Below are 23945 nucleotides of genomic sequence, written 5' to 3'. Positions count from 1 at the left end.
TTGTCTTTATTTTCTGTCTTTACTAAATAGATTAAAGAGTCTTATCAAAAAAAAGCTAGAATGCTCAACAGAAAACCACTAAAGCAGATTTGAGCAGAAAATACTGAATTGAAGCAGTCAGCCTGGACACCTGATCGAGCTCTCTCACACCCTGATCAGTAAAAGAGAGCTTGCGGAGACCTGATCGCTGCTGCAGGAAGTGTTCCAGGTGAAAACTGAGCATTCGGGCAGGTGTTCACCCTCACCCCATGGTACCGTCAGCTTAACCTGTGATTGAGATCTTTCCAAGAACTGGCCCAGTCCAGAGACTCTGAGGAACCGTCAACCTTGAAATAAAAAACAAAAAACTCATTAATAATCTATATTTAAAATTTTAATTGAAAAGAATTTCTCTTACCTCATTTAATTTCTGCCAGTCAGTCCACAGCTATGGTGACAGAGGCCTCCTCGAGTGATGCTGAAGGCGGGACAGAATTACACAAATATACTGAAATCAGTATACAGTCACTGGCCACTTTATTAGGTACACCTTAGTAGTACCAGGTTGGACCCACTTTTACCTTCAAAACTGCCTTAATCGTTCCTGCCACAGATTCTACAAGGTACTGGAAATATTTCTCAGATATGTTGGTCCATATTGACATGATAGCATCACGCAGTTGCAGCAGATTTGTTAGCTGCACATCCATGATACATTGACACAATGCTCAATTGGTACTAATGGGCCCAAAGTGTACCAAGAAAATATCTCCCACACCATTACACCCCCACCAGCAGCGTGAATCATTGATATAAGGCAGGATGGATCCATGCTTTCATGTTGTTGACGCCAAATTCTGTCCCTACCATCCGAATTCTAATCTTTTATTGTCCTGTTCTTAGCTGACAGGAGTGGCGCCCAGTGTGGTCTTCTGCTGCTGTAGCCCATCCACCTCAAGGTTGGACTTGTGCGTTCAGAGATGCTCTTTTGCATACTTCAGTTGTAACGAGTGGTTATTTGAGTTACTGTTGCCTTTCTATCAACTGGAACCAGTCTGGCCATTCTCCTCTAACCTCTGGCATCAAGGCATTTGCGCCCACAGAACTGCCACTCACTGGATATTTTTTCTTTATCAGACCATTCTCTGTAAACCCTAGAAATATTTGTGTGTGAAAATCACAGTAGATCAGCAGTTTCTGAAATACTCAGACCAGCCCGTCTGGCACCAACAACCATGCCACGTTTAAAGTCACTTAAATTACCATTTCTCCCCATTCTGATGCTCGGTTTGAACTGCAGCAGATCGTCTTGACCATGTCTACATGTCTAAATGCGTTGAGTTCCTGCCATGTGATTGGCTGATTAGACATTGGGTTAACGAGCAGTTGGACAGGTGTACCTAATAAAGTGGCCAGTGAGTGTAGTTTGGTTCAGACGGTGCAGCCCTTCTTTGGCCTCAAGAGGGCAGTATAAACCTAGCAGTGTCAACCCACCTTTTTATTTCTAAAATTACTGTAAAATTAAACACACGTCTATCTATTAAAAAAAGCAGATAATTTCTCTTTTAAACAGACAGCTGTTATGAAAAATTTGAAGCATTATTATTATTATTACTGAGAGCGGCGTATGGAGTGTGTTTGACATCATTGAGGGAATTTTAGAGTATGTGTGTTTGTAATCCTACTCTTTGTGATAGCACACTCAAGTTAATGACAGAAGCACTGAGGAGATCACCTTCAGAGACAGCGTGAGAACTGGGATAAATTCAGTCTCCCTCTAAATAAAAGATTTGGGACTGCAGCGCTGACAAATAATTGGATGACTCTCTCCAAACTGGGCTCTGATTCATTAGCAAGAAAACTCAGTTTGGGGGCGACTGACACAAGTAAAATTATGCACGCTTACTGTGGATTTCGAGAAGCCAGCCCAGGGATTTCTGGTGGACTTTCCATGTCATTTTATCGACTTTATTCTTTTATGTATAAGAGGGAGCAGCCAGTGGAACCTTATTGGTTCGAGACTTTTAGTCTCATTCACTTCAATCGATTTTTAGTCATAAAAACTGCTTAATATGCTGTTTGATGTAGCAAACTTGTACTTTCTTTTCTTTGCGTTTCCCCATATCGTCTTTTATTAGTTGTCACAACTACAGTGTATAAAAAATAAGAACAATTATAAATGATTTCAATGCCTAATACATAAAACACAAAGGAGAAAGATAAAACACAAGAGAGGGAGATGCAATCAGAATAGAAATCACATCACACCTATGCCAACATTCTTTAGATACCACTGTTATGTAATGGAGGAAGGGACCCCCAGATTTTAGTTTCATTAAATCGTATCTTCTCTGTATGTAACACAGAGGTCATCTTGTTTAACTATCTCTGAAAACACATGGGAGCACTGTGGATTTCAATATAATCCTCTTGGCCACCACCATGCCCAGTATTAATGCCAGCTGCACATAATACAACAATGCTGGAACTGTATGAGAGTAGCCAAAAATGGCCAATCAAATCATATATCATGCTTTAAAAGACTTTGAAAATATATCCTGTACTCTCACTGTCACAGTGGTCTGTGCACAACTGTTTACTACCATTTATTATGGGGAAATTACTGGGAATAAGCAAATGAACCAGAAATTCTAAAACAAAATCACAGAAAAGAGCTTACTTTCACATTATAAATCATCCATACTCTTCAACAATGTTTAAGATCTGCCACGTTTGTGCCAAATTTGTAGAGTGGGTCACACAATGGCCACATCTTTAAAATATAAACAGTATTTTTGATTATTTTACAGGACAGTGCTCAGTGCTGTCATCCTTTTGTAATGGAGGCCAGCTAGCGAAGTGCTATGCAGGTAAAGCTTACTCTTCTGACAGACGCTAGAGGCCATGGTCTTTAGCCTACTTGTTAGAGCAACTGACTCTCATATAAAGAATCGCCGGTTCGATCCCAGCTCAGAATGGGATGGGTGCAGTAGGACCAGCGGGTTACATGTGGGGGTTCATCCTGTATGGGAGTGAGGTTTAGGGGGATGAGTGCTAGCGAAGTGCTATGCAGGTTAACCTCACTCCTCTGATCTCTAAAGGTGCTCTAGCAACAGGCGCTAGAGGCCATGGTCTTTAGCCTCCTTGTTAGATCAACCAACTCCCATATAAAGAATCGCTGGTTTTTTCACCCAGCTCAGACAGGGTTGTGTGCAGCAGGACCGGTGGGTTACATGTGGGGGCTCGTCTGGGATGGGAGTGAGGTTTAGGGTAATGAGTGTAACAGAGGCCAGCTAGCAAAGTACTATGCAGATTAATCTCACTCTTTTGACCTCTTAAGGTGCTCTAGCATCAGGTGCTAGAGGCCATGGTCTTTAGCTTCCTTGTTAGAGCAAACGACTCCCTTATAAGGAATCGCAGGTTTGGACCCAGCTCAGACCAGGTTGGGTGTAGTAGGACCAGTGGGTTTTATGTGGGGGCTCATCCGGAATTGGAATGAGGTTTAGGGGGGTTAGTGTAACAGAGGCCAGCTAGCGAAGTGCTATGCAGGTAAACCTCACTCCTCTGACCTCTAAAGGTGCTCTAGCAACAGGCACTAAAGGCCATGGTCTTTAACCTCCTTGTTAGAGCAAACGACACCCATGCAAAGAATCGTCAGTTCGATCTCAGCTCAGACCGCATGGGGTGCAGTCGGACTGATGGGTTACATGTGGGAGCTCGTCCGGGATAGGAGTGAGGTTTAGGGTGGTGAGTGTATATTATGTTAATAAACTAAGTATTACACTATCTCATCACTTTAACAGCACTGATAAAGTCACAGCAACCTTTTACTGGAAGATTTCCTGCTGGATTGAAGAGATAAAATAATATAAACATAAAATAAACATTTCCTCACCATTTACTGACAATCCAAAGCAGCCATTAACATCCATGATATTTTTGTTCCTACTATGGAAGTCAACGGCTGTTTTTCCCCATAATGTTTCAGTATATCCTCATTAGTGTTCAACAGAAGAAAGAAACTCAAACTGTTTTGGATGAGTAAGTGATGACCAAGTATTAATCTTTGGGTGAACTTCCTCTTTAATAATATTCCATTCATATGGTCAATTCAGATAGAAAAAATGCATTTCTTACCCACAGTTCCTTGCGTGGCACATCGCTCAAGTCCGTTCATCACTGGAGGACCATGAGATGACATCTGGCAGCTCAGGGGGAATGAATGTCCATCTCCTTCACTGTGATAGACATTAAAAAGAAACAGCTGGTAAACATAAGCAATGGCCTTCTGTGTTGTGGCAAAGAGTCAAAAGAAATCAAACACACATCTTACATGTTTCTGACTGTTGGCTCAGATGAGAGCTTGCATTTGACAGCAGAAATGACACTAATCATGAATTTCACTACTAGGTTTTCATTCATTTTGGCGGTTCAATATATGGAAACTGAGAAATGTATTGACATTTGTACTAAACAGAAGAAAAACTCAAACAGGTTTGGAACAAGTAAATGACAATTTTCAGTTTTGCGTGAACTATCCCTATAATGTAAACTACATTATAGTGATGTTTTTTATTGTTATTTTCTGAAGAATTAAAATAGTAAAGGGCTGCATTTTTTGATTAAAGAACACTATAATTTTTTGTAAAAAAATTACTTGGCCAAATATGGTGACCCAGGAATTTGTGCTCTGCATGTAACCCATTCAAATGGACACACACAGCAGTACACGCTCACTCACATAGGCTGCTTTACAATTTATATTTGAGCATGTATATTAGTTTAATCCACACTGAAGCCAAATCTGGATCTGAAAACTTACGGTAAAGGTCAATAAATGAGTACACCTACATTTTTATGTTAGGTAAAAATATTAAATCATTTTATTTTGAGAAAAGAAAAATAATCAAGAGAAACAAAAAAAATCTCAATTTTAGTTGAAATGTTGTAGTTTTTTTTTTTTTTGTTGCAATATATTTAAATGTATTTGTATTACGAAAGATGTCTGGTGACAAATAATATTTAATAAATATATCTGTTTAAAAATCTGTTTTGCTCAAATGCACCAAAATATATTGGCTACATTCACTGAGAAATGGAGAAAAATATTCATTTTCAAAATGGGGTGCACTCAATAATGCTGAGCATTGTGTATTATAAATAAAAAATTTACATAAAAATGTAAATAAAAATAAATTGTAAATATTTATATATATATTTATATATATATATATATATATATATATATATATATATATATTATATATATATATATATATATATATATATATATATATATATATATATATATACACAAATATATAAATAAAGAGAGAGAGAGAGAGAGAGAGAGAGAGAGAGAGAGAGAGAGAGAGAGAGAGAGAGAGAGAGAGAGAGAGAGAGAGAGAGAGAGAGAGAGAGAGAGAGAGAGAGAGAGAGAGAGAGAGAGACGTCTAGATTATTGTAAGTGAATCATTGTAAATATACTATTGTTACTGCTGGTTTATCCTAAAATGTTGATTGTTAAATGTACAGTTTATTCTGATTTATTGTTTTAATTATTATTATTATTATTATTATTATTATTATTATTATTTCCTACTACTATTTACTCTGTTTACTATGCTTTTTAAAAATATATTTATGTATGTTCTTTTTAATGTTTATAAATGCTTTGATAATAAATTTGTCATGCCAATAAAGCAATTACAGAATTGAGAGAGAGATTTTTTTAAGTGATGACAAAAATTGTTTCATGATGCTTCTGAGATTTTCACATGGGCCATTAGTCAGTGATGGTACTAGGTAAAGAAACTGTTTGCGTCTTTGCACATACAATCCTGTTTTCCGCGGCTCATTTGTCAGTTAAATACTGACAAGCTGTGCTTGCTTAAAGACTGAATATGTACTTTAATAAACATACACAAATCACTTTTTTTGTACTTTACACCAAGTTGATGATGATAACATTGATTTTGGAGTTTTAAAACTCCAAAGTCCAAAGAAAGAATGCGGTTTAATACTGACCTGCTGAATATTGGAAATAACCAGAGTCTTTTTTTCTTTCCAAACACTTGTAAGAAGTTTGCCTGGACACCCACATCAAACGCCTCACTTCCTGGTCCACTCACAAAAAAAGGGACTGACAACCACTCTGAGAAAAAAAGTGAAAAACTCTTACAAATTTAGAAGAAAAGGGCATATCCTGGGTAAGAACTCCAATTTAAAATCATAAGCAGCAAAATATAATAATCAGCCTGTCATAAATACACAGAGTCAGCCAGTGGACAAAGCTAGTCAGAAACATCACTATTGTATGTCATCTGAATGCACGTTCAGGAGTGTATTCTATTTGTTTATTTTTAATCTCTTCCTCCTCATCTTTTAAAATATCATTAGCCATTTTCTGTCTTTGCGTCTGTGTATTTACTTAATTTCACACATTTTTGGGGGGGGAGAATGCATGTATTTTTTTCATTGTTTATGTAATATCCATTGATCAAGTCATTACAATAAAGCTCATTTGTACTTTAAGTGAAGTTTATTTATAAACCAATTTCTAGAGGATCACATGCTTATGATTGTTCACAGCTATTATAACTTTAGCTCATGATTAATTATCCTATCAGACGATCCTTAACTCTTTTCTTTTCTCATCTCAATATCTTCGTCTTGAAGAAATACCCCCACCCAACCCTACTTTCCCTCCTTTCAAACGGGCGACACGGTGGCCAGTGATTAGCGCTGTTGCCTCACAGCAAGAATGCCCCTGTTTTAATTCCTTTCCAAACCAGGCGACATTTCTGTGCAGAGTTTTGCTCGTTCTCCCCGTGGTCCCGTTGGTTTTGCCCAGGTCCTCCGGTTTCCTCCCACAGTTCAAAAACAAGCACCCTAAACAATTAATCCAAAATATTTTAGCCAAGTTCCGAGTACACCTTCTCAGCATCCATATCTGATACTTAGCTACACTAAGCAGGAGGGGGAGTCATCGAGATCTACCTGAGCTCAAACTCCCCTCTCGCCCTGCAGCGGGAGGGAGCCCAGGGCTCGAGGATCTTATAAGCTCAGGGCTCTCTCCCGGGACAGCACGCCAAACAAGTTTTATTATCAATCATCAGCTAAGTGTGAACTCTTGAAATGACAATTTAATTTGAGAGAGAGGGAGAAAGGGAATACCATCAAAACCGCTTAGAAACAATGTTTAGATGTAATGCAGGATTTACCGAGTGTAGTTTTGTTGCTGGTGAGGAGCCAAACGTGGAAGATGAGCAAAAAACAGAGTGTGATGGCAAATATGGCCGACACCAGTGTCAGGAACAAAACATGCAGCTTAACACAACTGTCAAACAGTCTGCCCTGAGAACGAAGGAGAAATTCATTAATATATTACAGTAAGATACTGAGAAACACAGAAGTCGTTGGTGTATGAATGCAGTTATTAATATAATTATTAATAATAAAGCAATAATAAAAGCGGTGACATAACACTCTACAATGAAGTCCAATTCAATATTATTAACACATTAGCAAAGACAAAATTATTAGCTAAAATTATTAGACAAATGTTTTATTTTTCTATATATATATATATATTTCCCAAGTGCTGTTTAACAGATTTCAGAGTTTCAACACAGTTTTAAACAAGTTTTAATAACACAATCATCACAAATACTGCACAAGACTTAATGGAACCTGCATGGACACAAGATTTTCACACAAATCAGTCAAGTTTGGTGAAGGAAAAGTCATGGTTTGGGGTTACATTTAGTACGTGGGCGTGCGAGAGATCTGCAGAGTGGATGGCAACATCAACAGCCTGAGGGATCAAGACATTTGTGCTGCCCATTACATTACAAACCACAGGAGAGGGCAAATTCTTCAGCAGGATAGCATTCCTCATATTTCAGCCTGCACACCAAAGTTCCTGAAAGCAAAGAAGGTCAAGGTGCACCAGGATTGGCCAGCCCAATCACCAGACATGAACATTATTGAGCATGTCTGGGGTAAGATGAAGGAGGCATTGAAGATGAATCCAAAGAATCTTGATGAACTCTGGAAGTCGTGCTAGATCACTTTCTTTGCCATACCAGATGACTTTATTAATAATTAATTTGAGTCATTGCAGAGATGTATGGATGCAGCTCTCAAATCTCATGGGAGTCATCCACAATATTAATTCTTTTTCCACTGCACCATGACTTTATATTCTATACTGCACATTATTTCTGTTAAGTGACAAGACTTTTGTCTAAGCAAAGTCAGACCTTACTAATCAAATCCTAATCAAATAATCATAAACCAAGGCATGATCATATTTTATTTTTGTCAAATAAGTGTAATCTAGAGGCCTTTGCCTTTCATATAAGCCACTTCTGATGCCAAATGATCAACATAGAAGTAAAGTTATTATTTGTTGTTCCTAAAACTTGGATAGGCGACAAGACTTTTGTCAGGTAGAGTATTTTACGTTATTTTGCAGTATACTAGTATTCAACTTAAAGTTAAATGTAAAAGCTGAAGTAGTTTACTTTGGTAAATTACACAAGAATGGTTAAAAGGCAAATCATTGAACAACAGTGATTTGTTTTGTAGCCAATAGAAAAACAATTACTTAGCAGGGCTAATAATATTGACTTAATTTTTTTTACTCAGGCAAACTAAAATGAATAAGACTTTCCCTACAGTAAAGATATAATAGGAAAAACTGTGAATATTTTTTCTTGCTCTCTTAACATCAGATGGGAATTTATTATTTTCTATTAATATAAAGTATTGTTTTTCATTTAATTCATTATTTTATTAATATTAAATTTATTAATGAATAACACATTTATAATTTTGTCTTCAACTGTATATACATAATCTAAACCACTGGTTTGAAGCAAAAGAACAAATCTTTTTGGTTGCTCAAACTGAACCTGATTGGTTGTCATAGTTCATTGTCTGAGCTTCCATTTGCAAATTTGAATGCTCTAAACACTGTTCACTAGTCTACGTTTAGTTTGTGTTTGTAAATAAAAGTCTCCATGTCTGTACCTCTTCTAAAGTGTCATATCTCTCTAAAAGATATGGATTAAAGCATTCAGTTCACATGGGATTTTGATCTCAATTTCCTATGGTCTGAAATGAGACAAATGACAACAACTTTGATTTAAGGGGTAAACTAACCCTTATAGTTTCACAAATGCTGTAAAAGTATTGTTTGTTTGTTTTTTACAGTGTATTTTAATATTGTAAATGAATTATTTCTTAATAATGGCATAAATGAGAGTCCATTACACTGCAGAAATAATGAAACAAAATCGACCATCACATTACATAATTTTGAATCATACTTTCTAATAAAATTAATTAAAATGATTGATGGCAAGTGCTGTGTGAACAGAGTAGCTTCTTAAATCTTACTGAAAGGTGTATTGCAGAGGCACACAGAGATCACCCACCCGCCACAGCTGGATGACGGTCGGTGTGACGGTGGAGACTATGAGCAGACAGTACAGCAGCGAGTAAAGGAGGAACAGCATGAAGAACTTATAGTTGGAGAATCCCATACAGTTGTTCAGCCTGAAAACACTCACAACAACACAGCACAAAGAAGAGGACAACAAATTACATTGTTATCAATAAACAAGATGCAACATTCTCAAGTCAATGGCAATAACTAGTTAAATGAAAGCCTTTATTTGGCTCAATAGTCCAAGAGCACGCACATTCAGAAACACACAACACATTCAGGTCAGTTTTAACCAGTTTGTTTTTAAAAGCCTTTACATTTTAGTAAAGGCTACAGAAGAGCCTCAAATACACTTATTTTCCCCTCAAGAAATAGAACTAAAATCGACCAATGTAGAAAAAACAACACACATTTAGTGTGGGTCAATTAGATTAATGCGACTATAAATAAAGCTTTATTAGTGTCCAAAGATTTGTCAAATATACACTACCGGTCAAAAGTTCGGGGTCTGTTTTTTTTTTTTCATGCTTTTTTTTTTTTTAAGAAAATGATTCTGAGCATGAAGGCATTGTTAAATATTTATAACAATATAAAATAATTGCTTTCTTATTGTATGTAGTTTCAAATGAAATGATTACTCCAGACATTATTGCTTTTATTACTATTACCAATAATAATAATAGCAATAATAGCAATAATAATTAATATTACATTTTACATTTAGTCATTTAGCAGACGCTTTCATCCAAAGCGACTTACAAATGAGGACGAGGAAGCAATTTACACAACTATAAGAGCAACAGTGAATTAGTGCTATAGACAAGTTTCAGGTGTGTAAAGTCTAAGAAGCACTATATTAGAGTAAAATATTAGAGTGATATCTGAAGGATCATGTGACTCTGAAGACTGCAGTAATGTAGCTGAAAATTCATCAAACTCCCTGGAATAAATTATTACATGAAAAACTACATTTGAACAGTTATTTTACAGTGCAATAACATTTCACAATTTTACAACGTGTACTGTATTTTAGATTAAATAAATGCAGTCTTGGTGAGCAGGAGAAGCTTATTTTAAAACATTTAAAAATCCCCCTTAAGCTATATTTTTTACAATAGTCTAGAGAACAAACCATTGTTATACAATAACTTGTCTAATTACCCTAACCTGCCTAGTTTAACCTAGTTAAGCCTTTAAATGTCACTTTAATCTGTATAGAAGTGTCTTGAAAAATATTTAGTAAATTATTATTTACTGTCATCACAGCAAAGTTAAAATAAATCATTTAATAAAAATGAGTTATGAAAACTATTATGTTTAGAAATGTGTTGAAAAAAATCTGCTCTCCGTTAAACAGAAATTGGGGAAAAATAAACAGGGGGCTAATAATTCTGACTTCAACTGTATAGTGTTTTTTTTAATACTGACAAACCATTACAGTGCGAAAAACTAATCATTTTAATATAAAAGTGAACATGTATCCAAAAAAAATTTGTTGTCTCCTTTAATTTCAAGGTATTCTTTATACTGCTTTTATGTTATTAAAAATAATAAGACGTGGATTTTTTAAACATGAGTTATTTAAAATAATTGTATTAAATCCAATGAAGGTAATTGCTGTTAATATTCTCTGATAACTTGAACCATGAAACAGTTTTTAAATAATGCGAAATACATTTTATCTATAAAAATGTTTTTCATTCCAAACAATTTTATTTTTGCCGATTACTCAAATTAACTAAAATTGTTACTTAACTTAATTATTTTTTAAATTTAAGATGATTGAACAAAGAATCAATTTAACTTAATTGATTTGTGTTGGGACAACACAACACAACATCAACAAAGGACTAACAAACTCTTTTCACAAGCCAGTTATGACTCGTTTAGCGGTCATCAGCATCTTAAATCCTTGAAAGCTTTTAATATTTAGATTTTTTTTTAAAAACGTATGAACATTTTTTATGTATGATATATATTTAGTATATCATCTTTGCTTTAAATTACAAAAAACTAATTGCCTATGTGCGAGGTGTTTCTAATGCAGCGTCTATGGGACATGACAGTAAATATGACGTCATCGGTCTCACAATTTTTTTTTTTTTCCTTTTTATTTTAAAAAAAGATTGTAAAAAAATTATTTGTCACTGCGCTTAAAGTTTTCTCAACTATGACGACTTCCACTACTTAGAAACCCGGAAATGTGAAAAGGGTCTATAGAGAAAGCAAATAATTTGCTTCAAGTGATGTCACCTCCTCTGGCAGGAAACTCTAGAAGTCATTTAGGCATTACATTTATTCTACTCTCATACATTTGTACAAAATGTTTAGAATAAACCAACAGTAGATTTAATATTTCAACTCTGCTATTGTGATATTTCAGTGAATTTCTCATACAATTTTTAAAAGCATTAATATGAATACATACAATTTGATTTTAGACTTGCCATGTGTTATCTGGTTGTTTTCACGTTAGCATCTTGAGCTAAAGCACAAAATGGTGGATACTGTTAACTATGTTATTGTCACACTTGTTTTGTGGTTTAAAAAGTGCAACAACAGTTTAAACAAAAATTAGTAATCAAATGTTCCCATTCACAATTAAACTATTTGAAATAATTGACATTAATATTAGAATAAAGATTCAGTTTTACTATAAATGATACATTTGTTGCATCTCAGTTAAAGGAATATGAATGGAAAATGTCTGAAACGTATAGCTGCAATTCTAAAGAATCATGTGCTAATTCATTCATTACAATAATACGCACAAACACACACACACACACACGCACACACGCACACACGCACACACACACACACACACACACACACATACACACACACACACACACATTTTATATTAAAATATCCACCAGTTTGTGTGTGATTCATAAAGAAATAGATTTTTAAAAACGTCTATCAAACGTTGGATTTTGGTTGCAATACCTGATGAATAAATGTCAGTATTTGACGTCAATATGATGTTGGATTTTTGGATTTTTCTAACACAACCTAAAATCAACTATTCATTTGACGTTGATATTGAACATCAAAATAACTTTGTCCTTAGACGCTGGCTAGACATTGAATTTTGGTCACCTGACATCACAACCTAAATCTAACCTAATATTAGTATCTTATGACGTTGTGTGCCTGCTGGGAAATGATTAAATGCACTACAGAATGTTACGTTTACACACATCCACAAATTACATGAAAATACATCAGCTTTTTACAGCATAATACTCACTACTCTTGAGTACTTTTAAAACGGCTACTTTTTACTCGAGTAATATTTACAACAGATACTTTTACTCTACTTGCACTACATTTTTAGGCAAATAATGGTACTTTTACTTGCGTATGATTTTTTTCCTCCCACCACTGGGTATCTTATTTTAACATACATTTCATTGTATAAACAGTGTAAAATGTGAGAGTTTACAAACCACAGGCAGTGATGATCCATCTTTAACACACACCTACAAAAGAAAGAAAAAAAGAGACAGACCGCAGGAGTGAAGTGCACAGGCCACAAGAACTATTCTCATTAAATAATAATAAAAACCCAGTGTAATCAGACACACACACACACATAGAAAATCTCCACAAGCACACAGACACATCATCATTCTCCTCCATCTCACTCACTCTCGCTCATACACTCCGAGCTGGACTTTAATCAAAGGCTGGAAACCTGATCCTGACAGAGCGAAACTCATTTGAGAAGATTCGCTTATATAAATGTGACCAAGAGCTTCAACAACATCCTGTAATTATCGCACACGCTCGCAGATCGCATTTCTACGTCTCGCTTTCATTCAGGCAGGAGTGTGTAGATGAGTGGGAGATGCACTGATACACACAGACACGAGAAACAGAGAGGCGGATTCTTACGTTTGGCAGACGGAGCAGTGATGGCAGCGATCTGGTTTGATCAACTGGCAGCGATGACAGAACCTGATAGCTGAGATGAACACACACACAGACAAGCAAATAAATAAATAAACTATTTTTTTCTCTCATACATTTAGTACAATAGCATAGGTTCATTGTAGAATATCTTACAGTATATTAGTAGATCATTTATCGTTAACATGAAATTAAGAACTCAGATATTAATCTATGTTTCAACAGGCATCTACTACTGACCTATCTAGGTTTAATAAAGGCTTTAAATCCACAAATAGATCACACCAATCCTTAAAATTAATAATATAATAAGAATAACAAGATGAAGAAAATAAGCAGTATTTTTGTATGAAATTTACAGCATTTAACGGAATACAGATGTATTTTGGATATTTGGGTTTGTGAAATGGCTTTAAATCAATTAAAAAATGGAAATCTCTCCAAATATTAATGGGATTATGTGAATAGTTTGATTTACCTAAGCACTATTTTTAAATGCTTACAAATAAGACAACGGGTTAGAAGTAAATCAGTGGAGTCATTCCCTAACATACCTAGGAAATCTCTATTGGAAGACCGATTGCTCAATTCTAGATATGTATCTACAAAGAGTTTAACCTCCTCCATACACAGTATTCTTAATAATCTCCATAATCAAAGATTCTTATTAAAGCAAACATGGGAATCAGACTTGGAATGTTCTTACACTGGTAGTGATCGGAGTACTCTTTCAGAAGCATCACAAATGTATTAGTATCCACTAAAGACAGATAAATGTTATTTAATATTTTGCATAGAACATATTACACCTCCTATAGACTAAACTAATTTAGTTTCAAGACCTCTGCCATGTGTCAAAGGTGTAAACTATCTACTGGGAACCTTCTTCATATGCTCTGCAGCGGTCTAGTTTTGGAGACATTCTGGAAGTTTGTCATTGCTTCATCTTCTGAAATATCAAAAAAAACAAATTGATTCAGATCCTAAAATTTGGATACTAGGTGATGTCAGTTAACTTCAACTGACCTACCACAACATCTATTTTATTTTGCTTGCAAGCACTGCAGCTAAAAAGGTATACTTCAAGAGTTCAAACGTAGCTGATGATAGATTATAAAGCTTGTTTGGCATGCTGTCCCGGGAGAGAGCCATGAGCTCAGAAGATCCTCAAGCTCTGGGCTCCCTCCCGTTTGCAAGGTGAGAGGGGAGTTTGAGCTCAGGTGGATCTCGAGAACTCCCCTGCTGTAGTAGCTAATTAACAGATAGTGATTGCTCTTAAGAGATAACTAGTTACTAGGTGCATGTCTATGGGGCCAATTTGGATTAATCAATTAACTTAAGTTGCATGTTTTTGGAGGGTGGGAGGAAACCGGGGAAAACCCATGTGAGCACGGGGAGAACGTGCATACTCCGCACAGAAATGTTGGCTGGCTTGGAAAGAACTAGAACCAGTGACGTTCTTGCTGTGAGGTAACAGTACTAACCACTGGGCCACCGTGCCACCCATAGGAAAGGAGGAGGAATAGGGCTGGAAGGGGGGATTCTTCAATATGAAGATGGCTGTTATTTAGTACTTAGGGTATTTATAGTGGCTTAGGAATCGTCTGATTAGTGAATCATACATTGGATAATGCTGGACCAGCCGCAAGCAACCGTAAGCATGCGATCCTCTGGAAATTAGTTCATAAATAAACTTCACTTAAAAATGGCAATCTGGTCGGCGCCAGTAGCCTAGTGGTTAAGTGCGCCGACATATAGCAACATGGTGCTCACGGCGACCCGAGTTCGATTCCCGGCTCAAGGTCCTTTGCCAACTCCTCCCTTCTCTCAATACTTTCCTGTCTCAAATCTCCACTGTCCTATCTCAATTAAAGGTGAAAAAACCCAAAAATAAAATAATTGGCAATCTGAGAACCCCCCTGAGAAAAAAAAAAAACATTGGATCAATGAGCTTGTACCTTAGTACCCCTGAGAAAATGGTATATTCTGTCACACAAGCCTGCAGACTTTGATTATTTTTGGGGCCCTTTTCTTCACACATTACTTCTGTTAGACTTTAGTATTTTTCTATTTCATATAATAATTGTTAGTTTTGCTAGTCTTTTTACTTTCTCTTATTTTATGTTTTTGTTTTAATTCAATGTTTTATCATATTTGTAAATGTAATTTATTTGTGCATCATTTCTCCACATTATTGTTTTGATTTATTATTACTACCAACCATTTCAATTTCACATAACATCAAAATGAGAAATGTTTTGACAAAATTTCAGACAATTATCCCATGTATGGATGGGGGTTGGGTAGTATTTGTTTTTTGTTATTATTTTTCTTTTGCTAATTGTTAAAAAAAAGTCCTGATACTCTTTGCATTCTTACATTCTACATAATGTTATGCATATATTCAATAAGAATACTTATTAAAAATATATAATAATAATAGTTATTTTATATATATATATATATATATATATATATATATATATATATATATATATACACATACATAATCAAATGGGCAATCTGTAGAAATTGATATATAAAGCATATGCAGTTATGTAGTTATTTATTTTGTATTAAAATTATTTGTTTATTCACTAAGAAAAAAATATAGTTTTTTTCTATTATCACTAGTACTGTTCTTTCTTTGTATCTCTATCTCTCTGTCCAACTATCTATTCTATTGTTGGTTGTGTTGACGTCAGTTCTATTGATTAAGTAATTTTTTACAGTTTATTACTCGGCTCTCTGATATACTTTAGTCTGAATGGTCAATGATGACATTACAAACCATGTTATGTAAGGTATAATGCACATTAGGCCAGTTGTTCTCTCAGAATAAAGCCTGACAGGTTCATCAGCAGCCAAATATAAATGTGGGCTTTATTATATGAAAACAAACATCTAGATATACATTATCCCACTTATTTCATGGCTATATGAGCGCAAATATCCAATGACACAAAACACTGATCATGTACTAGGGCTGCACGATATTGAAAAAAATCTAGCATTACGATTATCTCATTTCTTATTTTGCGATATGAATCAAATTTCACCAGATGACTTAATATCTCTATTTGGAAAGAATTTATGATGTTAAATCAATTGGTATGATTCTGCAGTGGGACTGCATCTCCATAAAATCTAATAAACAATTTATAAATTTCCCAGACACATATTCGTTGTGTTCTGTGCTATTTGCAGTGCATTTCTGTATTTGCACGTTGAGTATTTTCAAGCATAACAAACTATAAATACAATCAAGAAAAAGATACAACAAAAATAAGGTGTTTTATCATTTCCCGAGTCTAACAGTAATCAAGTACATTAACTGAATGATAAAACTAAAAATAATTCAATAAAATGAATCATTGGTAAAGTCACAAATGGTACAATTTCTTAATGCTTTTAAAATCATGTTACAATCACAGGAAAACATATTGCACATGATAAATTGTAATACAAACTCAACATTGCATATCCTGCAATGTGTCTATTGCGAATTATCACAATGTGATATCAGTGCTGAAACTATATATATTGTGCAGCCCTAGTACATACACAATAATAAAAAGTTTAATCTATACCACATCCAACTATTTTTTTCTTACTGCAAGCTTTATGTTTAATAAGCTCAGATTAGTTCAATATTTTGTGTCCAATAGTTACATTTGGTGACAAGTAGCCATGTATGAGATAATGTGCATCCAGCCAGTTGTTTCTGCAGAAAAAAGCCCCTTAGGTTTTAGAGAACAAGCCTGTCTGGCTTATATTCTGAATAAAACCGGCTCAATGCACAGTATCCCACACTTACAATTTAATTAAAAGAATAACACAATGTGATGGCAGAAAAATACATAATTTTTGAAGCATTCGACAACTCATTTAACTCGTAAGTCATTGGTTTCGGAAATCAGGCTATACAGATGACATGTTTCTTATTCACTTAAAAAATGACGAATAATGGCCTGGATATAGTCACAAAGATTAACCCAGCAAAGAGTTTTTCGCTCCTCACTTATGGCCAACTATACTTTAAAATACATGAGCAGCAATATAGCTGCTGAGACAATATGCTTAAATATGTAAATAACAAATTACAGTGGTAAAAAAAACAGCAGTTAAAGCATCTGATGTGGATGTTTGCACAAGATTTTGTGAACATTTCTTTATAGATCACTTCATACAAAAGATACTTCTGGAGAAGATTTCAAAGTCAAAAGTGGAGCTACCGGAAGTTACCAGAAAGTTAAGCATGCTGTTCAACTTCTGAAACAAACTTTTTTTTCCCGCAAACTAGTTCAATCTTTGATTTTGGGGGCAATGTGGCCCTATAAATTGTGGCCTAGTGAGTTGGACTGGTGACCCAAAGGCTGCCAAGTAGGCATCACTGCAGCCCGTAGACCTCCAAGTTAGAGGTATTACACCGCAAGTAGTTTGGGTGGCCTCCAATGGGAAGCGACTTAAGCCGCAGGTGGGCTGGTTTTAGGTGGAGCAGTTGGAATTAGGGTAGGTGTAGAAGTTAATAAAACACAACAGTTACTATGAGGTTTGGTTTAAGGTTGGGGTAGGTGTAGACATTCATCAAGCACAATTTTGGACTCCGTGTTATGTACATAAATAAATAAATAAAATAAATAAAAGCTCCAGTTTTGTACAGCCCACTTAGAACTAAAGACCCACCCATTTGGAGCTGGCTCCGACCTCCATTTTACCCTTCTCAAGGCTGCAGGTTCAATTCACTTCGAAAAGCTGCCCACTGCTCCAGGTGCATGCTCACAGTGTATGTTTGTGTGTGTGCTCTCACTCCTCACTCAAAATGTGTTTGTGCACACTTGCATGGGTTAAAAGCCGAAAACCAATTTCGAGTATAGGTGATAACCATACTTGACAAAGGCTCACTTCACTAACCCGGGCCCAAAAGAGTCATTCCTTGTGAATCAACATCAAACTTAAACATTTCCAATGCCACAGCTCTAAATAATCAGCATCTGATTATTCCAATCTGTAACAAAGCAGTGCAGAAACCACTGAAGCAGATTCACTGAAAGCCATTCAAAACCCACTAATAGCAGATTCAGTGACTGTGGAGGAATCTAGAGTTCAGTGTCTTCGCCTCAATTACACGGTGCTAATGCTCACAGGTTCATCGTGAACAGAGTTACATTTGGTCCAGGTCCTGTTTAGTTTTGTTATTTAAGCTGCAACTAATTAGTAATAGCACTCAAGAGTTTCCTGACCTCCAGTTGCTGTACGTGTGTGAACTGGGAGCTTCTGGGAGATTTCCAGAAGAATCGGACTCTTCTCCACACCGTCACGTTCAAGCTCATAGAGCAGCGAGTCTGAAGTAGAGAACTGAAACTGAACACAGACACCCGCACACACACAATTAGTAAATTAGATGTCGGAGCACTGAGAGGGAGAGGGGTTTCTTTTACTCTCATTTGTCACGTATGACATGCCTGACTTGAATAACTTGCGAGTGGATGGACTGACCCCCGTAAGAGCCTGAATCTACTGATCTCTTTTAACTGAAGGGTGAAGCCAGCAGAAATGTGAAGTAGATTAAATTCCACTTGCAAAACAGTCATGAGGTTTACTATAGTACAGTGATGGAAGGCCATACCCATGCTATGAAGATAGGCTATTATTTACATTCCCTAATTAAAGTAAGAGTTAGTTTAATTTATTTATAAACTGCAATAAAACAACAGATGTTGACCATTGTGCTATACAAACCTAAAAGCAAATTATCAAAAATAGACAGCAACAGATCAAACATACCACACAGCATCAACGATAAATACCAAGACACCAGATAGGTACAACAGCATCAATTTTCTCCCAATTTAAAAGCTCTTTCTAGGAGGTGTAGTTTAAATTTACTTCTGATCAAAGATTTATTGGAAATTGTTCCAATAAATGGACATGCAGCCTACAGAGAAAGCTCGATCTCTTTTCTTCAATTTGGATCTGGAAATTTCTAATTTGATGACCATAAACATCTGTTAGATATTTTAACAGTAATAAGATTAGAGAGATCAGTCGAATCCTGGCCATTTAATACCTTAAAATCATACAGCTTTTTAAATTTATTATTATTTAAAGATTTATTTATTTGCCTTTATTAAGTGGAAAGGACAGTATTTCAGACAGGAAGCGAAGTGGGGTAGGGATAGGAAATGTCCTTGAGCCGGGATTCGAACTCAGGACGTCCCTGAAGTGCTACTACACCATATGTCAGCGCACTAAACACTAGGCTATTGTGCCGACTATTTATTTTTTTTTTATAAACTCAATTCTAAAACATATCGGCAACCAATTTATGGAACACAGAATAGGAGTAATGTTTTGAAACTTGCGGGTGCCAGTAATTTGCCAAGCAGCTGCATTTTAGACCACTTGAAGACGATTTATATAGGATTGGCCAATACCCACATAAATTGAGTTCCAGTAGTCCAAGCGTGATGATATAAAGGCATAGATTAATCTCTCGAATTCCGCACGTTCACCCCAAAATGAGAATTTTTACTCACCCTCAAATGGTTTCAAAACTTAAAGCGTTTTTTATTATGCTGAATACTAAAGAAGACACTTTGAAGAATGCTGAAAAGCATTACAGGTTTGACTTCCACATTAGGAAAATCATGGAAAATATGGAAGTCAACGGTTACAGATTTCCAGCTTTTTTCAAAACATCTTCTGTGTTTAACAGAAGAAAGAAGCTCAAACAGGTTTGGAAATATTTCAGGGTAAGTAAATGAGGGCAGAATTGTTTTTTTTTTTTGAGTGAACTATGCCTTTAATGAAATGCTTTTATGGAATTTGAAGGAAAAGTTTGAGCGTTGTCATTATTCACTCGCCCTCCATTTGTACCTAACATTAAATTCTGATGAATATTGGAGACCTGAAGCCATTGCCATCCATAGTAGGGAGGGGGGAAATACTATTGTCAATGTCTATCAGTTGCTTTCAAGAATACAAGCCACTGATAGACATTGACAATAGTATTTTCCCCCCTCCCTACTATGGATGGCAAAGGTTTCAGGTCTCCAATATTCATCAAAATTTTATGTTCCTAAAAAACAGAAAGAAACAAATGTTTGTAACACTCGACACCACGTCATTTAATACTTCTGGGTGAACATTCTTTTTAAAGGCAATGTAGTGAGAAAAAAAATCTGAATTTATTACAATCTATTGAAAATAACTGTAAACACTTTGCACACTGCCTTTTAAAGGCATGTGCACCAGCAAGAATACCAACTAAAATGATAGCTAAATTAATAAATAATCAAGTTTCCACACCAGAATAAAATATCATTGTTTATTAAAGTCATGTACTGCAGTTTTGTTGCAGGATAAATTGAATAATATGTGATAAGCTGTGATGCTTTTGTTGTTCATCTGTATTGAAAAAAATCTAAAGGTAATTCCAATAATAATGATATCTGTTCTGATATTATTACAGTTTGTGAAGTGGATTTTTAAGACTTAGAATGAAAACAACATTTTATTTCATCTTTAGTCCTTGTTGTGCAGTGCCTTCAATTTGATGCCAAATGTGGTTAAATTACATTATTGTAATATTATTACTTGTTTTCAGTTATGAATTACAAGAATCGTGAGAAATATGCAGTAATTCATATTTGGCTAAGTTTGGTAATATCTGATTATTTTGAACCATCTATGGTGATGACAGGTTTAAAGTGAGTGAATCAAGTAGTCATACTACATTACTCAAACTACCAAAGGTAGGTGCTTCAGAGTATAAAAACATTGCTGCAGCAACATATCCAAAATCTCCAGTTCAGTAGGTGAACTTGAGTTTAATGTTTTGACAAAGAACCTTCTATAATGTTACTGTACCTCCACAGAAGGAGAAGATGGTGGAGTGGACACTGCTTTCCAAAATGACCACGAGAACATCCCAAAACACAGGTGGAACAGGCAAAGGAACACCACTGATAGAGACAATGTGTACACTTACAATTACCAAAGAAAGTGGAAAACATCAGAATTAATTATTTTCACATAAAATCTTTCTAGAACCCCATACCTCTCTGTGTTGCACTGGTCAGCAGGACTGTCAAACAAAAATTAACAAAATTCAAAGCAATCATTCATAACATGAGTCCTTATCCATGTTAACCCTTTAACTGGCATCATAATCAACTAGTTGACCTTTTGTTCATGGGTTATCTTTAAAACAAAAAAAGTCCAAATGAATTTGCATTGTATCTTTTATTTAATGCCATGTCGGATTAATCGTCATGGTAAAAACTATTAAGAATAATATAAAATCAAACTGACATACAAACAAAGTTGTGTTACATTAATTTTTTACATTCTTAGTGGTGTCAAACACAATTTAACCAAAGAAATTGGTCCATTTTTAGAAGTAAAAGCTAAAGGGTTAATAAATCAAGTTTTAGATTTGCAAACAAAACTTATCCGGATTAATAAGCGGAACACCATCAATTTAACCAACAAGTCATAAGCTACATGGATGTATATGTCCAACGACTACATTTCTATTCCACCAATCGCACTGCATGGCTTCATACACAATGGATTCCAGGTAGAAATAAAATGTTTAGTAGATTAGCATTTTGAACTAAAATACATTTTGTGATGATTGTGGATAGCATAATTTATTTTCAACAAGTATATCATACAGAAATTTAAAACTCACATGATTTAGTTGATTTTAAAACATCTACAAATAAATAACACAGATAACATGATATTGTGAAATTCAAAACAACTTTAATCCATAGTAAACAGTCATATCAAAGTCTAAAAAACATAACTTATAAAAAACAAACCCAAATTTGTACCGTCGATTAAGCTCTCTTCTAGACTTTTTTGTACGTTTAATAAAAAGTCCAGCCTTTTAATATCAATAAATCTGCGACATTAAACTCTACTTTGAAAGACTGTGCAAAATTATTACTCACTCCAACAGAAGTGAACGACATAGGCGTAGTATGACCACATCACGACCACGATAATGATTAGAACCGGGATCCAGAAGAGAAGCCGCGCGCAGCGCCGGAGACACGCGGGCAGAAGCATCACTGTGTCGGCGGAGAGCAGCGCGAGCCCCGCTGTCTCTGAGGAATCTGCGACCGGAGCAACGGGTCCATAGTGGTCAAGTACAGAGGAACAGCGCCTCCACAGGACACCTATATACTCTTCCTACATTAATTAGACACCTATTTTATTCCTATAAGCTTATTACATGTAAACAACAGTTAACACAGAGGAGCGCGCTAATGCATTTAGCTTGTGGAATATTAAAGGGCTAGCTCACCCCAAAATGCACATTTTCTCACTGTTTACTGACCTTCAAGTTAAAAAACTATGCTTTTTTATCCACTAGTTATTTTAAAGATGTTGGTAACCAGATGGTAGCCAAACATTCTTCAAAATATATTTTCATGGTAAACAGAAGAAACTCATTTAGGTTAGAAACAATTAGAGGATAAGTAAACAATGAAAGACTGATCATTTTGGGCAAACTATTCCTTTTATTAAACCTTTTGAAAACCAAATTATTTTAGATTTTATTAATCTGTATCCCAGTTTTTGTCCAAAACACATACTTTCCTACATACTAATACTTGGTTTTGAGGTAGTAAGAAAAGCAGGTCTCAAACATCGTGTTCAAATCAATCATGGGTCCAAATACTGTATAAAAATACATTATACATCAGTACAACTGACAACAGTCCAGCTCTCTGTGCCTAAGTGATGTCTGGTATGTTTTTAGCTCTGATGTTAAAAATACATTCATATGGGCAAACTTGCTGATATTTAGCATCAAGAATTCCCTGTTTTTCACAAATGTGATTGAGGAATTGGGTTAGGTTTTGGGTTTGGACTGCAAAATTGAGAAAGCTGGATTGGATTGGTCCAGCAGGAATCTGACGTAGGAGTTGTTAGCCCAAGCAGCATGCTGGGCAGTGCCTAGTCTGACTGGCAGTGAAGCTGGAGTAGCGTTCCTGGGCCTATAGACAACGACTCCACGAGTCATAGGCGGCTGAGTATGAACAAGCTGAGAAGAGAAAGACACACACACATTTGAGCACTGCAGTCTACAGTTCAAGACTACCATTAATGCGTGCACACACACTTTAAATCCTAATCTCAAAATACACTTTTTATTTGTTAGCGTACACAGCATTTTAATTTAAACTGTGTGTACACAAAATCGTATCTATTTATTAACTATCCATTAATAAAATACATAATCTACTTGTAATTAATCTACATACATAATAATAATAATGATAGTAATCATAATAATGTCTGCACAGTGGGGCAGTGGGTAGCACGTTCGCTGGTTCGAGCCTCAGCTGGGTTAGTTGGTGCTTCTGTGTGGAGTTTGCATGTTCTCCTCATGTTGGCGTGGGTTTCCTCTGGATGCTCCAGTTTCCCCCACAGTCCAAAGACATGTGGCATAGGTGAACTCGGTAAGCTAAATTGTCCGAAGTGTATGTGTGTGAATGAGTGTGTATGGATGTTTCCCAGTGATCAGTTGCAGCTGAAAGGGCATATGCTGGATAAGTTCGCTGTGGCGACCCCAGAT

At 35.6% G+C, this 23945-nt stretch overlaps 2 protein-coding genes across 3 annotated transcripts in view; both read right to left on the bottom strand.

The window, feature by feature from the left end:
- Window positions 1-4: 4 nt before the first annotated feature.
- Window positions 5-22437, bottom strand: zdhhc15a (zinc finger DHHC-type palmitoyltransferase 15a). Its single transcript, XM_056457649.1, has 12 exons — window positions 22312-22437; window positions 21411-21437; window positions 21221-21315; window positions 18592-18712; window positions 13334-13403; window positions 12886-12918; window positions 9423-9543; window positions 7203-7335; window positions 6007-6133; window positions 4117-4217; window positions 398-457; window positions 5-326 (listed from the first exon to the last, which is right to left on the bottom strand). Exons 1-11 carry the CDS (start codon window positions 22427-22429, stop codon window positions 417-419), a joined length of 987 nt encoding a protein of 328 aa, XP_056313624.1. The 5' UTR covers window positions 22430-22437; the 3' UTR covers window positions 5-326; window positions 398-416.
- A 7-nt stretch (window positions 22438-22444) lies between these two features.
- LOC130229055 (transcriptional regulator ATRX-like) overlaps window positions 22445-23945 on the bottom strand; it is a 42396-nt gene continuing 40895 nt past the window's right edge. For both annotated transcript variants that reach the window (XM_056457647.1, XM_056457648.1), the window contains exon 35: window positions 22445-23411. In XM_056457647.1, coding sequence (XP_056313622.1) covers window positions 23220-23411 — 192 coding nt within the window. In that variant the 3' untranslated portion in view covers window positions 22445-23219. The remainder of the gene's footprint in view (window positions 23412-23945) is intronic.

The sequence above is a fragment of the Danio aesculapii genome, chromosome 5 (genome assembly GCF_903798145.1).
Source record: "Danio aesculapii chromosome 5, fDanAes4.1, whole genome shotgun sequence".
In the NCBI taxonomy this organism is placed as follows: Eukaryota; Metazoa; Chordata; class Actinopteri; order Cypriniformes; family Danionidae; genus Danio; species Danio aesculapii.
Note: the sequence above shows the minus strand (reverse complement) of the source record. Positions and strands in the feature narration are given on the sequence as shown.